General features: G+C 55.0%; 1 protein-coding gene across 2 annotated transcripts in view; it reads left to right on the forward strand.

Annotated features, from left to right (window-relative positions):
• The first annotated feature begins 9,532 nt into the window (after positions 1-9,532).
• The window catches only part of LOC103646351 (la protein 1-like), a 34,567-nt gene continuing 29,857 nt past the window's right edge, over positions 9,533-14,242 (forward strand). Inside the window, exons 1-4 of one of the 2 annotated variants that reach the window (XR_562153.4) lie at positions 9,533-9,855; positions 9,947-10,057; positions 10,167-10,319; positions 10,675-10,817. Coding sequence is in view for 1 of the 2 variants with exons in the window: in XM_023301774.1 (XP_023157542.1) it covers positions 9,998-10,057; positions 10,202-10,319; positions 10,675-10,817 (321 nt within the window). In the remaining variant the exon portion in view is untranslated. The remainder of the gene's footprint in view (positions 9,856-9,946; positions 10,058-10,166; positions 10,320-10,674; positions 10,818-14,242) is intronic. The other variant, XM_023301774.1, reaches the window with a different exon arrangement.

Consider the following 14,242-nt stretch of genomic DNA (forward strand, 5'->3'; position numbering starts at 1 on the left):
AGCGTCGCAGGGACTGCTGGTACCGCGCCGAGTGTAGTAAGGCCATGTCTCGAGCCTCTTCCAGCTGGTCCAGTGAGTCTTCTCGGTTAGCTTGATTGCTTTGGTCGTCGTAGGCCCTCGTCCTCGAGGAACCATATTCTAAGTCTGTGGGCAAGATGGCCTCGACCCCATAGACTAGAAAGAACGGTGTGAAGCCCATGGCTCGACTTGGCGTTGTCCTCAGACTCCAGACCACCGAGGGGAGTTCCTTTATCCATCGCTTGCCGAACTTGTTGAGGTCGTTGTAGATCCGCGACTTGAGTCCTTGCAGAATCATGTCATTGGCACGCTCTACTTGCCCATTCGTCATGGGGTGAGCCACGGCGGCCCAGTCCACCCGGATGTGGTGATCCTCGCAGAAGTCCAGGAACTTTCTGCCGGTGAACTGGGTGCTGTTGTCGGTGATGATAGAGTTCAGGACCCCAAAGCGGTGGATGATGTTGGTGAAGAACGCCACCGCCTGTTCGGACCTGATGCTGCTTAGGGGTCGGACCTCGATCCACTTGGAGAATTTGTCGATGGTGACCAGCAGGTGCGTGTAGCCCCCGAGTGCCTTCTGCAAGGGACCGACGAGGTCCAGACCCCACACAGCAAACGACCAGGTGATGGGTATCGTCTGCAGAGCCTGAGCGGGTAGGTGGGTCTGCCTTGCGTAGAATTGACACCCTTGGCAGGTGCGGACAATTCTAGTGGCGTCGCCACCGCGGTCGGCCAGTAGAAACCTTGCCGGAAGGCGTTTCCAACAAGGGTTCGGGGCGCTGCGTGGTGACCGCAAGCCCCCGAGTGTATTTCTCGTAAGAGCTCCTAACCTTCGGCGATGGATATGCATCGCTGAAGGATGCCTGAGGGGCTGCGGTGGTAGAGCTCCTTCCCGTCCCCCAGCAAGACGAACGACTTGGCGCGCCGCGCCAACCGCCGAGCTTCGGCTCGGTCGAGGGGTAGCTCTCCTTGGTGGAGATATTGCAGGTACAGGGCCTACCAGTTTTGATTAGGCGTGACCCCGCTCCGCTCCTCCTCGACGCGTAGTGCCTCACCCTCGGGGGCCGAGGGTGCCTCGGGCTGAGCCGAGGGTGCCTCGGGCTGAGCCGAGGGTGCCTCGGGCCTGTCGTCGGTCTTGATTGAGGGCTGATGTAGGTCTCGGGAGAAGACGTCCGGGGGAACCGTTGTTCGCCCCGAGGCTATCTTAGCCAGCTCGTCCGCAGTCTCGTTGTAGCGTCGGGCGATGTGGTTGAGCTTGAGCCCGTAGAACTTGTCTTCCAAGCGCCGAACCTCATCGCAGTAGGCTTCCATCTTCGGGTCGCGGTAGTGGGAGTTCTTCATGACTTGGTCGATGACGAGCTGCGAGTCACCACGAGCGTCGAGGCGTCGGACCCCTAGCTCGATGGCGATGCGCAACCGATTGACCAGAGCCTCGTACTCAGCCACATTGTTGGACGCCGGGAAGTGGAGGCGTAGCACGTAGCGTAGGTGCTTCCCGAGGGGCGAGATGAAGAGCAGGTCCGCGCCTGCCCCTGTCTTCATCAGCGACCCGTCGAAAAACATGGTCCAGAGTTCCGGTTGGATCGGAGCTATCGGGAGCTGGGTATCGACCCATTCTGCCACAAAGTCCGCCAAGACTTGAGACTTGATGGCCTTCCGAGGGGCGAACGAGATTGTATCGCCCATGATTTCCACCGCCCACTTCGCAATCCTTCCCGAGGCCTCTCGGCACTGGATGATCTCCCCCAGGGGGAAGGATGACACCACAATCACCGGATGAGACTCGAAGTAGTGTCGCAACTTCCGCCGCGTCAGGATCACCGCGTACAGCAGCTTCTGAATTTGCGGGTAGCGGATCTTGGTCTCGGACAGTACCTCACTGATGAAGTAGACTGGCCTCTGGACGGGCAATGCATGCCCCTCTTCTCGTCTCTCAACCACGATCGCGGCGCTGACCACCTGAGTGGTAGCGGCGACGTAGATCAAGAGGGCTTCTCCGGCAGCGGGGGGCACCAAGATGGGCGCGTTCGTGAGGAGCGCCTTCAGGTTCCCGAGGGCTTCCTCGGCCTCAGGGGTCCAAGTGAAGCACTCGGTCTTTCTTAAGAGGCGGTACAGAGGCAGGCCTCTTTTGCCGAGGCGCGAGATGAAACGGATGAAACGGCTCAGAGCCGCAAGGCATCCCGTGACCCTCTGTACGCCTTTCAAGTCCTTGATGGGCCCCATGTCGGTGATGGCCGTGATTTTCTCCGGGTTGGCCTCGATGCCCCGCTCGGAGATGATGAACCCCAAGAGCATGCCTCGGGGGACCCCGAAGACGCACTTCTCGGGATTGAGCTTTACGCCTTTCGCCTTGAGACACCGGAATGTCGTTTCAAGGTCAGAAAGGAGGTCGGAGGCTTTCCTCGTCTTGACTACGATGTCATCGACGTAGGCCTCGACCGTTCGACCAATGTGTTCGCCGAACACGTGGTTCATGCACCGTTGGTACGTTGCACCCGCATTCCTCAAACCAAACGGCATGGTAACATAGCAGTACATGCCGAAGGGTGTGATGAAAGAAGTCGCGAGCTGGTCAGACTCTTTCATCCTGATTTGGTGATACCCTTAGTAGGCATCGAGGAAAGACAAGGTTTCACACCCAGCAGTGGAATCCACGATTTGATCGATGCGAGGCAGAAGGTAGGGAACTTTTGGACATGCTTTGTTTAGACCAGTGTAGTCTACACACATCCGCCATTTCCCTCCTTTCTTTCTCACAAGCACAGGGTTGGCAAGCCATTCGGGATGGAATACCTCTTTGATGAACACTGCCGCCATTAGCTTGTGGATCTCCTCGCCTATGGCTCTACGCTTTTCTTCGTCGAATCGGCGCAGAGACTGCTTCACGGGTCGGGCTCCAGCTCGGATATCCAGCGAGTGCTCGGTGACATCCCTCGGTATGCCAGGCATGTCCGAGGGACTCCACGCGAAGACGTCGGCGTTTGCGCGGAGAAAGTCGACGAGCACTGCTTCCTATTTGGGGCCGAGCTCGGAGCCGATCCGGATCTGCTTGGAGGTGTCGTTGCTGGGGTCGAGAGGGACGGACTTAACCGTCTCCGCTGGCTCGAAGTTGCCGGCATGGCGCTTCACGCCTGGCGCCTCCTTAGAGAGGCTCTCCCGGTCGGTGATGAGGGCCTCGGATTCGGCGAGGGCCTCGGCGTACTCCACGCACTCCACGTCGCATTCGTACGCGTGTCGGTACGTGGGGCCGACGGTGATGACCCCGTTGGGGCCCGACATCTTGAGCTTGAGGTAGGTGTAGTTGGGGACGGCCATGAACTTGGCGTAGCATGGCCTCCCCAACACTGCGTGGTAGGTTCCTCGGAACCCGACCACCTCGAACGTGAGGGTTTCCCTTCGGAAGTTGGAGGGAGTCCCGAAGCAGACGGGTAAATCGAGTTGTCCGAGGGGCTGGATGCGTTTCCCGGGGATGATCCCGTGGAAAGGCGTCGCGCCTGCCCGGACCGAGGACAGGTCAATCCGCAGGAGCCCGAGGGTCTCGGCGTAGATGATGTTGAGGCTGCTGCCTCCGTCCATGAGGACCTTGGTGAGCCTGACGTTGCCGACGACGGGGTCGACAACGAGCGGGTACTTCCCCAGGCTCGGCACGCGGTCGGGGTGGTCGCCCTGGTCGAAGGTGATGGGCTTGTCGGACCAGTCTAGATAGACTGGCGCCGCCACCTTTACCGAGCAGACCTCCCGACGCTCTTGCTTGCGGTGCCGAGCCGAGGCGTTCGCCACTTGCCCACCGTAGGTCATGAAGCAGTCGTGGACCTCGGGGAACTCTCCTGCCTTGTGATCCTCCTTCTTATCGTCGTCGCGGGCCCTGCCACCTTCCGCAGGTGGCCCGACCTTGTGAAAGTGGCGCCGAAGCATGGCGCACTCCTCAAGGGTGTGCTTGACAGGCCCCTGATGATAGGGGCACTATTCCTTGAGCATCTTGTCGAAGAGGTTGGCACCTCCGGGAGGTTTCCAAGGGTTCTTGTACTCGGCGGCGACGACAAGGTCCGCGTCGGCGGCGGCGCATTTCGCTTGCGACTTCTTCTTGCCCTTCTTCTTGGTGCCGCGCTGAGTGGACGCCTCAGGGACATCTTCCGGCTGGCGGCCCTGGGGCTGCTTATCCTTCTGGAAGATGGCCTCAACCACCTCCTGGCCAGAGGCGAACTTGGTGGCGATGTCCATCAACTCGCTCGCCCTGGTGGGGGTCTTGCGACCTAGCTTGCTCACCAGGTCACGGCAGGTGGTGCCGGCGAGGAACGAGCCGATGACATCCGAGTCGGTGACGTTGGGCAGCTCGGTGCGCTGCTTCGAGAATCGCCAGATGTAGTCCCGGAGAGACTCTCCCGGCTGCTGGCGGCAGCTTCGGAGATCCCAGGAGTTCCCAGGGCGCACGTACGTGCCCTGGAAGTTGCCGGCGAAGGCTTGGACCAGGTCGTCCCAGTTGGAGATCTGCCCCGGAGGCAGGTGCTCCAGCCAGGCTCGAGCGGTGTCGGAGAGGAACAGGGGGAGGTTGCAGATGATGAGGTTGTCATCGTCCATTCCACCCCGGTGGCAGGCCAACCGGTAGTCCACGAGCCACAGTTCCGGTCTCGTCTCCCCCGAGTACTTTGTGATAGTAGTCGGGGTTCGGAACCGGGTCGGGAACGGCACCCATCGTATGGCCCGGCCGAAAGCCTGCGGACCGGGTGGTTCGGGCGAGGGACTCTGATCCTCCCCGCTGTCGTAGCGTCCCCCACGCCTGGGGTGGTAGCCTTGGCGCACCTTCTCATCGAGGTGGGTTCGACAGTTGCGGTGATGGTGCTCGTTGCCGAGGCGACCTGGAGCCGCAGGCGCTGTGTTGCGCATGCGCCCGGTATGGACCGAGGCTTCCCGCATGAATCGGGAAGTCACGGCGCGATGCTCCAAGGGGTAGCCCTGCCTTCGGGAGGCAGAGCTTTTGGCCCGTCGGACCGCGGCATCCTCCAGGAGATTCTTGAGCTCTCCCTGGATACACCGCCCTTCGGTGGTTGATGGCTCCGGCATCGCGCGGAGAAGTATTGCTGCTGCAGCCAGGTTCTGGCCGACCCCACTGGAAACCGGTAGCGGCCTTGCCCTGGCATCGTCGGCGATGCGGTGCTGGATGCCCTGGGGTAGATGACGCGCTTCTCCGGCCGGAGGTTGGCCCGCCCATTCCTGCCCGATGTCCCTGCGGAACGGCTCAAGCGTTCCTGCTCCCTCGTCGAGCCTGGCCTGCATCTCACGGATTTGCTCGAGCTGTGAGTCATGACCCCCCACCGGGATGGGGATCACAGCTAGCTCCCGAAGGATGTCAACGCGAGGCATAGGCCTAGGGGGATCACCGTTTTCCGGTATACCAAGATGGTTGCCTTCGTCGGGACCCCCTAGATCGACGTGGAAACATTCACGACTTGGGCCACAGTCCTCGTCGCCGAAGCTGCGGCTACCGTCGGAACAATCGGAGAGGCAGTAGCCACATGCGGTCATGAAGTCCCGCATGGCACTGGGGTTACCAAGTCCGGAGAAATCCCAACAAAAGTCGGGCTCGTCATCTCCCTCGGAACCCGAGGGCCCGTAGGTCGAGACGGCTGTCAGCCGGTCCCAGGGTGACCGCATATGATACCCCGAAGGGTTTGGACTTGCCTCTATGAAAGCGTCCACCAAAGCGAAGTCGCTTGGTGGGTCGAGGCTGAATCCAAAAGGCACGAGATGGGAATCGGTCGGTACCTCTTGGTCGACGGGCGGTGACGAAGTCACGTCAGGGGTAGACTGCACCGTCGTCTCAGGTACAAGGGTGACGCCCAGCAAGTCCCTTGCGAGCATGCTGGTGTCGTTCGTTTGCCTGGAGTTGGTGTGTTGCGAGGAAACGACGCTCGTCTTCGTCTCAGACGCGAGGTCGATGCCCAGCGTGTCCCCCGTTGGGGCGCCGGTGCCGTCGACTCGCTCGACAGCCGACGAGGTGCCGCCTCCTGCTTGGCCTTGGTTGCCCCGCTTCCTCCTCCGTCGGCAGGGGAGGCGACGGGACAAACCCGAATGTTGTTCTTCCGCCACGTGGGGAAGACATCGTCGATTCCGCCGCCGGCGGGCGGGTTGTCGACCGCCATTGTCGCTGTCGCGCGGCGGGGGAAAGAGTATCATGTCGTAGCTGCCGTCAAGGGCCATGAACTCAAGACTCCCGAAATGGAGCACCGTCCCGGGCTGGAAAGGTTGCTGGAGACTGCCCATCTGGAGCTTGACGAGAAGCTGTTCGTCAACACGCAGCAGGCCCCTACCTGGCGCGCCAACTGTCGGTGTTTCGAGCCCGGGGGGGTCCCTGGACCGATGAGTAAATTGTCGCCGCGTGCCCCAGCCCAGATGGGTCGGCGCGAGACGGAGCGCGAAGGGGGGAAATGGAGCCGGAGGGAGACAGGCGTAAAAGGGGAAACCCGCGGCCTTCGTGTTTGTCCCGCGCCCAGGTCGGGTGCGCTTGCAGTAGGGGGTTACAAGCGTCCGCGTGGGAGAGTGCGAGAGGCTTATGCGCGCTGTCTCGTCCTTCCCCGCGCGGCCAACCTTCTGTAAGAGGGCCCTAGACCTTCCTTTTATAGGCGTAAGGAGGGGGGCCAGGTGTACAATTGAGAGATGTAGCAGTGTGCTAACGTGTCTAGCAGAGAGGAGCTAGTGCCCTAAGTACATGCCGTCGTGGCAGCCGGAGAGGTTTTGGCACCCTGTTCGTGTGATGTCGTGGCCGTCGGAGGAGCGCTGGAGGCTGGCGGCAGGACAGCTATCGGGGTTGTCGAGTCCTTGCTGACGTCTCCTTGCTTCCGTAAGAGGGCTGAGAGCCGCCGTCGTCATGGAGCATGCGGGGCGCCATCATTACTTGTTTACCGGGGCGAGCCAGATGGGACGCCGGTCTTGTTCCCCGTAGCCTGAGCTAGCTAGGGGTAGGGTAATGATGGCCCCTCCTGTGACGTGGTCGATCCGAGCCCTGGGTTGGGCGAGGCGGAGGCTCCTCCGAGGTCGAGGTCGAGTCTGTCTTCCGAGGTCGAGGTCGAGTCCGAGCCCTTGGGTCGGGCGAGACGGAGACTGTCAGCTGAGGCTGAGGTCGAGTCCGAGCCCTGGGTCGGGCGAGGCAGAGTTCGTCGTCTTTCGGGGCCGAGGCCGAGTCCGAGCCCTAGGTCGGGCGAGGCGGAGTTCGTTGTCTTCCGGGGCCGAGGCCGAGTCTGAGCCCTGGGTCGGGCGAGGCGGAGTTCATCGTCGTCCGGGGCCGAGGCCGAGTCCGAGCCCTGGGTCGGGCGAGGCGGAGTTCGTCGTCTTCCGGGGCCAAGGCCGAGTCCGAGCCCTGGGTCGGGCGAGGCGGAGTTCAACGTCTTCCAGGGCCGAGCCTGAGTCCGAGCCCTGGGTCGAGCGAGGCGGAGTTTCTTATGGCGCCTGAGGCCGGGCTTGGCCGCTGTCAGCCTCACTCTGTCGAGTGGCACAGCAGTCGGAGCGACACGGGCGGCGCTGTCTTCTTGTTAGACTGGTCAGTGGAGCGGCGAAGTGACTGCGGTCACTTCGGCTCAGTCGACTGAAGAGCGTGTGTCAGGATAAGGTGTCAGGCCACCCTTGCATTAAATGCCCCTGCGATACGGTTGGTCGTCGTGGTGATTTGGCCAAGGTTGCTTTTTGGCGAAGACTGGGCCTCGGGCGAGCCGAAGGTGTGTTCGTTGCTTGAGGGGGCCCTCGGGCGAGACGTGAATCCTCCGGGGTCGGCTGCCCTTGCCTGAGGCTGGGCTCGGGCGAGGCGAGATCGTGTTCCTTTAGCGGACCGAGCCTTGACTTAATCGCACCCATCAGGCCTTTGCACCTTTGTGCTGATGGGGGTTACCAGCTGAGATTAAGAGTCTTGGGGGTACCCCTAATTATGGTCCCCGACAAGCATCGTCGCCCGCATCCCACCATCCTTGTATGGAAGCCCGCCATCCTAGCCATCCTCACCCCAAGCGGCCGCGCCCCACCATCCTTGCCCCTAAGCTTGCAATCCCTTCCATCCTCGCCCATGCAGCCGCGCACCGCGTCGATGGAAGGCGCTCGGTCTACGGAAGGTGCCTCCTCTCTGTTGCAATGCTCTGATAAGTGAGTCATGCTCGTGAGCTCCAACCGCCCTCCCCCCACCCACGCACACACCCTAGCCGTTGTCCCCACAATGGCTGGAGATCGCGGATGCACAGGCCACTCACACTGTCTTCCTCACCAAGTTCTACGGTCGGGCAAGGCTGCTCAACCTGCTCGCTGTCGCGCCCCATGATGCCATCCGCCCGCGGTCTTCCTCTCCCTGCTCTGCAGGGCTCCGTCGGCCTACTCCCTCTGCCGCTGTCGCATCAGCGCGTCGTCGTCAGTTGGCACCACCCCCTCCTCATCCTTCTCCATTGAGGTACCAACGCGCGGGACACCACCTCCCCCCACCTCCCAAATTTCTCCTCCCTCCTCCTGCAGCCTAACGCCTCGGCCACCCCCTTCGACACCACCGCAACCGCCTGTCCACCCCTTGCGCACCTCCAGAGTTGGATCAGGTTAGATCTAGAAGATTTGTCAAGGATGTTACTCTAATTTTATTCCCCATTTCAAGTTGGGTCAGGACGTTTCCTCTCACGGCATCCAACGATAGGACCGGCGGCCAGACCAGTTAGTTCCACGGAAGCTGGTGCTGTTGTTCTCACCTCCATTCTCAAATCTCAATGCCATCAATAGGGAAGACCAAGTAGGCCACAAATTGAGTTCTGCAACATGTGAGTATTCTTTTTTTTTCAGGCCTACCTTCAGCTGCACAAGTCTAAACCATTTGTGCTTAGGATATAATAGAGAGTGCCTTTCTATTTTTATAAGGTGGGTTGAAAATGTTTGTGGTTTAGCAGCTCCATAGGTTCATTTAATTAACCCGAGTGGAAAAATGGCAAAAACCTATATACCAAAACATCATATTCAGTTTCCATCTTGAATTCTTGGTCATATGCTTCTCAAGGTGGTAATCATTTACTCGTGTTATCCCTTTAATATGTTGATTTAAAGACTACTGGAAATTTGGGATATATACTTTTCTTTCTATCAATTCTTCCACCAAACCAATTGATTTTATAGGCAAAAGTCCACGTCAAACATGCAATGTAGCGCAGAAAAGTATATACCCCACATCATATATTCCCCCTTTTTTGTTCAGTTACTCGCCAAATATCAAAGAAATCAAGATCTTGGACAGGAAGAAAGTCAGGAGAGCTAAGCTGTATTACTTGAGAGACAAGATGAACGTACTTAGAAAATGAGTCTTCCAGCTTGTTTCTAGGACTTAACCACAAACGAATCAACACAGTTTCTAAAGACGCCCAACGGTTGCAGCCTGAGAATCACTGTTGTGTGGTTCCATCGCTGTGAAACCATAGCTTGTAGTTGTCAATTATCATGCTTGGTTTTGAGCTGCAATAGTGCTAGCAGATATATGTTTTTCTGACACAATAAAAAATTGCAGATATTCCCTCTTCGATTTATGGAACTATAACTTCAGCGCACAAAATAACGTGCTCAGGTCTATTACTTCCCCTCCACACCTTTTCTATCTAGGGTGTACTCTTTTTCTTTCTTTTTTTTGACATAAACAAGCTGGAAAGTGAAACTCTTATGTGATGCTTCCTGATATCGAGATCATGGGCCTCGCGATGACGTAGTTGCCATGTCGCCTCCTCGCCTAGCTGCATTCGTCCCTCACCCAGCCACTTCCCCTCTCTTGTCTTGCTCGTCACGAATGTCATCCTCGCCGTGGCGCACACAATTGTTGTAGCAGCTGTCGAACAGGTGACAAACCCTATCTGCTTTACCTTGGATTTATTTCGCGTTTTTGCTTCTTCACCTTCTTTAGCGCCATCACGCTTGATTTCTATTGCAGTCTCGGTTCCTCATCCCTGGCTGGGTTTTGTTTGGATCGCGCAGCAGCAACATGGCAACTACGTCATCGCGAGGCGAAGCATCCAGTTCATCTCCACCGCGAAAAACACTGGTGAGCATTTCATTCATGGTGATTTTGATGTTTTTAAAATTTTCGCTGAGATTTTTCCAGGTGCTAATTCATGGTTGTCTCCTTTTTGGGTGCGGGGCTGATTGGTTAGTGGTGAGCTTGGCTCTCATCTGTTCCTTCTCGCAGATGAGGTCACACCTAGGTCTCGAAGGGGATGCGAAACCAGAAACAGTGCCAGAGGAGACCGTACTTGTAGTTGTCGACATCTTGCGCCGTTCCACAGCGCTCCGCGTATTAGAGGATGGTAAGCTCGTTATCTCTACCTTTTCGTCCATACGTGTTATGCAGAAATCGTGTAGTAGTATTTAGTTAAAATTGATTTTGAATTAAGATGGTGTAGAAGCTTAATTTCATTCAGCAGAATATGGCAATGTTCCATTTCCATTTTCAGCAATGTCAGAACAATGGCCCTTTCCTGAATTCTGATGAATGTTCGACCTTACATTATAACTATCACTGAATCACCTGGTCGCATACTAATATGGACATTTTCTGCACGGTTCAAATGAAAAAAATACTCACTTTAGTTGGAATGTTGTATACATCAGTAACTTGGTAGTTATATCCTGTATTAAGGTTCAGTATTGTCTTTACCACAGGGAAGAAAGTTGGTAGGTCTAAGGAGTTGTTGAAGCCAGATGAGGTTATAGAGCAAGTGGACTCTAGGACAGTTGCTGCATCACCGCTTCCTTACAATGTAAAACTGGAGGAAGTCGAATCTTTTTTTGCTCAGTGTAGCAAGGTATGCTACATGTCTTTTAGCACTGATTGTTGCACCTAAAAGTAAGGGGTAAAAAACTAAAACCATCACAGGTCTCAGCAGAACTTATGCAAATAGGAAACTGATATATCTTTCCTTTAAAAGGTCTCAGCAGGATGCAATTAAGAATCACACATTGGAATTGAGAGCACCTAGAGGGGGGGGGGGGGGGTGAATAGGTGATCCTGTGAAACTTGAAAACTTAAGCCACAAAACTTGGTTAGACGTTAGTACAGTAATCGCCAAGTGGCTAGAGAGAAGTCTTAGCAAAACACAATGACCACAAGAGAATAATCACAGAGATGACACAGTGGTTTATCCCGTGGTTCGGCCAAGACCAACACTTGCCTACTCCACGTTGTGGCGTCCCAACGGACGAGGGTTGCAATCAACCCCTCTCAAGCGGTCCAAAGACCCACTTGAATACCATGGTGTTTTGCTTGCTTTTCTTATCCCGTTCGCGAGGAATCTCCACAACTTGGAGCCTCTCGCCCTTACACTTTTGATGTTCACAAAGAATCACGGAGTAAGGGAGGGATGAGCAACTCACACAAGACTCACAAATCAGAGTAACAACACGCACACAAGTCGCAACAAGAGCTCGCAACATAACCCAATGAGTTCACAACTCCACAAGAGCTCTATATGCTATCACAAAGAAACAAATGCGCGGAATCGATGTCTTGGTGATTAGGAATGTTGTAAGTATGCTTGGTGTCCTCCTCCATGCGCCTAGGGGTCCCTTTTATAGCCCCAAGGCAGCTAGGAGCCGTTGAGAGCAATCTAGGAAGGCTGATCTTGCCTTCTGTCGACTGGCGCACCGAACAGTCCGGTGCACACCGGACACGGTCCGGTGCCCGATTTCCTTCCAAAAATGGCGCAGTCGACCGTTGACAGCCTGAGAGCCGTTGGCGCACCGAACATGTCCGGTGCACACCGGACAGTCCGGTGCCCTCTTCTAGCCGTTGGCTCGGCCACGTGTCCCGCGCAGATCGCGCGGCCGACCATTGGCCCGGCCGACCGTTGGCTCACCGGACAGTCCGGTGCACACCGGACAGTCCGGTGAATTATAGTCGTACGTCGCCGGTGAATTCCCGAGAGCGGCCACTTCGCTCGAGCCATCCTGGCGCACCGGACACTGTCCGGTGAACCACCGGACACTGTCCGGTGCACCACCGGACAGTCCGGTGCTCCCAGACTCAGCAGAGTCTTGGCTGCTCGAGCCAAGACATTTACAATTGGATTTTTCCTTTATCCTTGATTTGTACTTTGTCCACCTTTTACACTTAGGCACTTGTGTTGGACACTAAATCACCAAAATACTTAGAAATGGCCCAAGGGCACATTTCCCTTTCAATCTCCCCCTTTTTGGTGATTTATGCCAACACAACATAAAGCAAGTAGAACAAGTACAAAATCAATTCAAATAAGAACTCAAATTGTTTTGATTCAAATTTGACATATATGGATCACTCTTTGCCACCACTTGGTTTGTTTTTGCAAATCAAACTCAAATTTCTATCTCTAAGTCAACCACACATGTTAAGACATAAAGAGAGTTATTCCAAGAGAAATTGATTCAAGATTTCAAAAACTCCCTTTTTTCATAATCAACACTTCTCCCCACAAGAAGCCATCTTTTGACACAAGAGAGACAATAAAAGAGTTTTGACAAACCAAAAGCTCTATTCTACTATTTTCAAAATCTCTCAAGTGGTAGCTGATCCATTTATCGCTTTGGCCTTTATTTTCTCCCCCTTTGGCATCAAGCACCAAAACGGGATCAATCTTGGCCCCTGAACCCCATTGCCTCACCAAAATCTTCAATAAGAAGACAAAGGCAATAAGAGTACATGAGATGAACTTGGAATAAGTTACCCTTTCATCGGAGTGCAGTGGAAGTTTTTCATGGTCCAAGTCCACCTTTTCCCTTTCAAACCTCCTTTGAGACTAAAACAAGCAAACTCAAGCACATGGTTAGTCTCAAAGGGTCAAGTTGTAACACATCTCCCCCTAAACATGTGCACCACTTTGCAACGGACTTGTGAGGTCCAGAGAATGTTTGTACAACTTGAGCACCATTATTAAGCAACAAAATGCACAAGGAACATGATCAAAGGCATAAATACATGTATGCTATAAATCAATCCAAGTTCCGCGAATCTAAGACATTTAGCTCACTACGCAACCTGCAAAAGGTCTTCTCATCTAGAGGCTTGGTAAAGATATCGGCTAGCTGGTTCTCGGTGCTAACATGGAACACTTCGATATCCCCCTTTTGCTGGTGGTCTCTCAAAAAGTGATGCCGGATGTCTATGTGCTTTGTGCGGCTGTGCTCAACAGGATTTTCCGCCATGCGGATAGCACTCTCATTATCACATAGGAGTGGGACTTTGCTCAGATTGTAGCCAAAGTCCCTGAGGGTTTGCCTCATCCAAAGTAGTTGCGCGCAACACTGGCCTGCGGCAACATACTCGGCCTCAGCGGTGGATAGGGCAACGGATGTTTGTTTCTTAGAATTCCATGACACCAGGGACCTTCCTAAGAATTGGCACGTCCCCGATGTACTCTTCCTATCGACCTTACATCCAGCATAGTCGGAATCTGAGTATCCAATCAAGTCAAAGGCGTAGCAACTAAATATCTAAGGATTCGCTTCACCGCCACTAGGTGACACTCCTTAGGATCGGATTGAAATCTAGCACACATGCATACACTAAGCATAATATCCGGTCTACTAGCACATAAATAAAGTAAAGACCCTATCATTGACCGGTATGCTTTTTGATCAACGGACTTACCTCCTTTGTTGAGATCAGTGTGTCCGTCGGTCCCCATCGGAGTCTTTGCAGGCTTGGCGTCCTTCATCCCAAACTGCTTCAACAAGTCTTGTGTGTACTTTGTTTGAGAGATGAAGGCGCCGTCCTTGAGTTGCTTCACTTGGAACCCAAGGAAGTAGTTCAACTCGCCCATCATCGACATCTCGAATTTCAGCGTCATCACCCTGCTAAACTCTTCACAAGACTTTTGATTAGTAGAACCAAATATTATGTCATCGACATAAATTTGGCACACAAAAAGATCACCATCACAAGTCTTAGTGAAAAGAGTTGGATCGGCTTTCCCAACCTTGAAAGCATTAGCAATTAAAAAGTCTCTAAGGCATTCATACCATGCTCTTGGGGCTCGCTTAAGTCCATAGAGCGCCTTAGAGAGCTTACACACGTGGTTGGGGTACCGTTCATCCTCGAAGCCAGGGGGTTGCTCCACGTACACCTCCTCCTTGATCGGCCCATTGAGGAAAGCGCTCTTCACATCCATTTGGAACAACCTGAAAGAATGGTGAGCGGCATATGCTAGCAAAATGCGAATGGACTCTAGCCTAGCCACCGGAGCAAAAGTCTCCT

This window comes from Zea mays, chromosome 2 (genome assembly GCF_902167145.1).
Source record: "Zea mays cultivar B73 chromosome 2, Zm-B73-REFERENCE-NAM-5.0, whole genome shotgun sequence".
In the NCBI taxonomy this organism is placed as follows: domain Eukaryota; kingdom Viridiplantae; phylum Streptophyta; class Magnoliopsida; order Poales; family Poaceae; genus Zea; species Zea mays.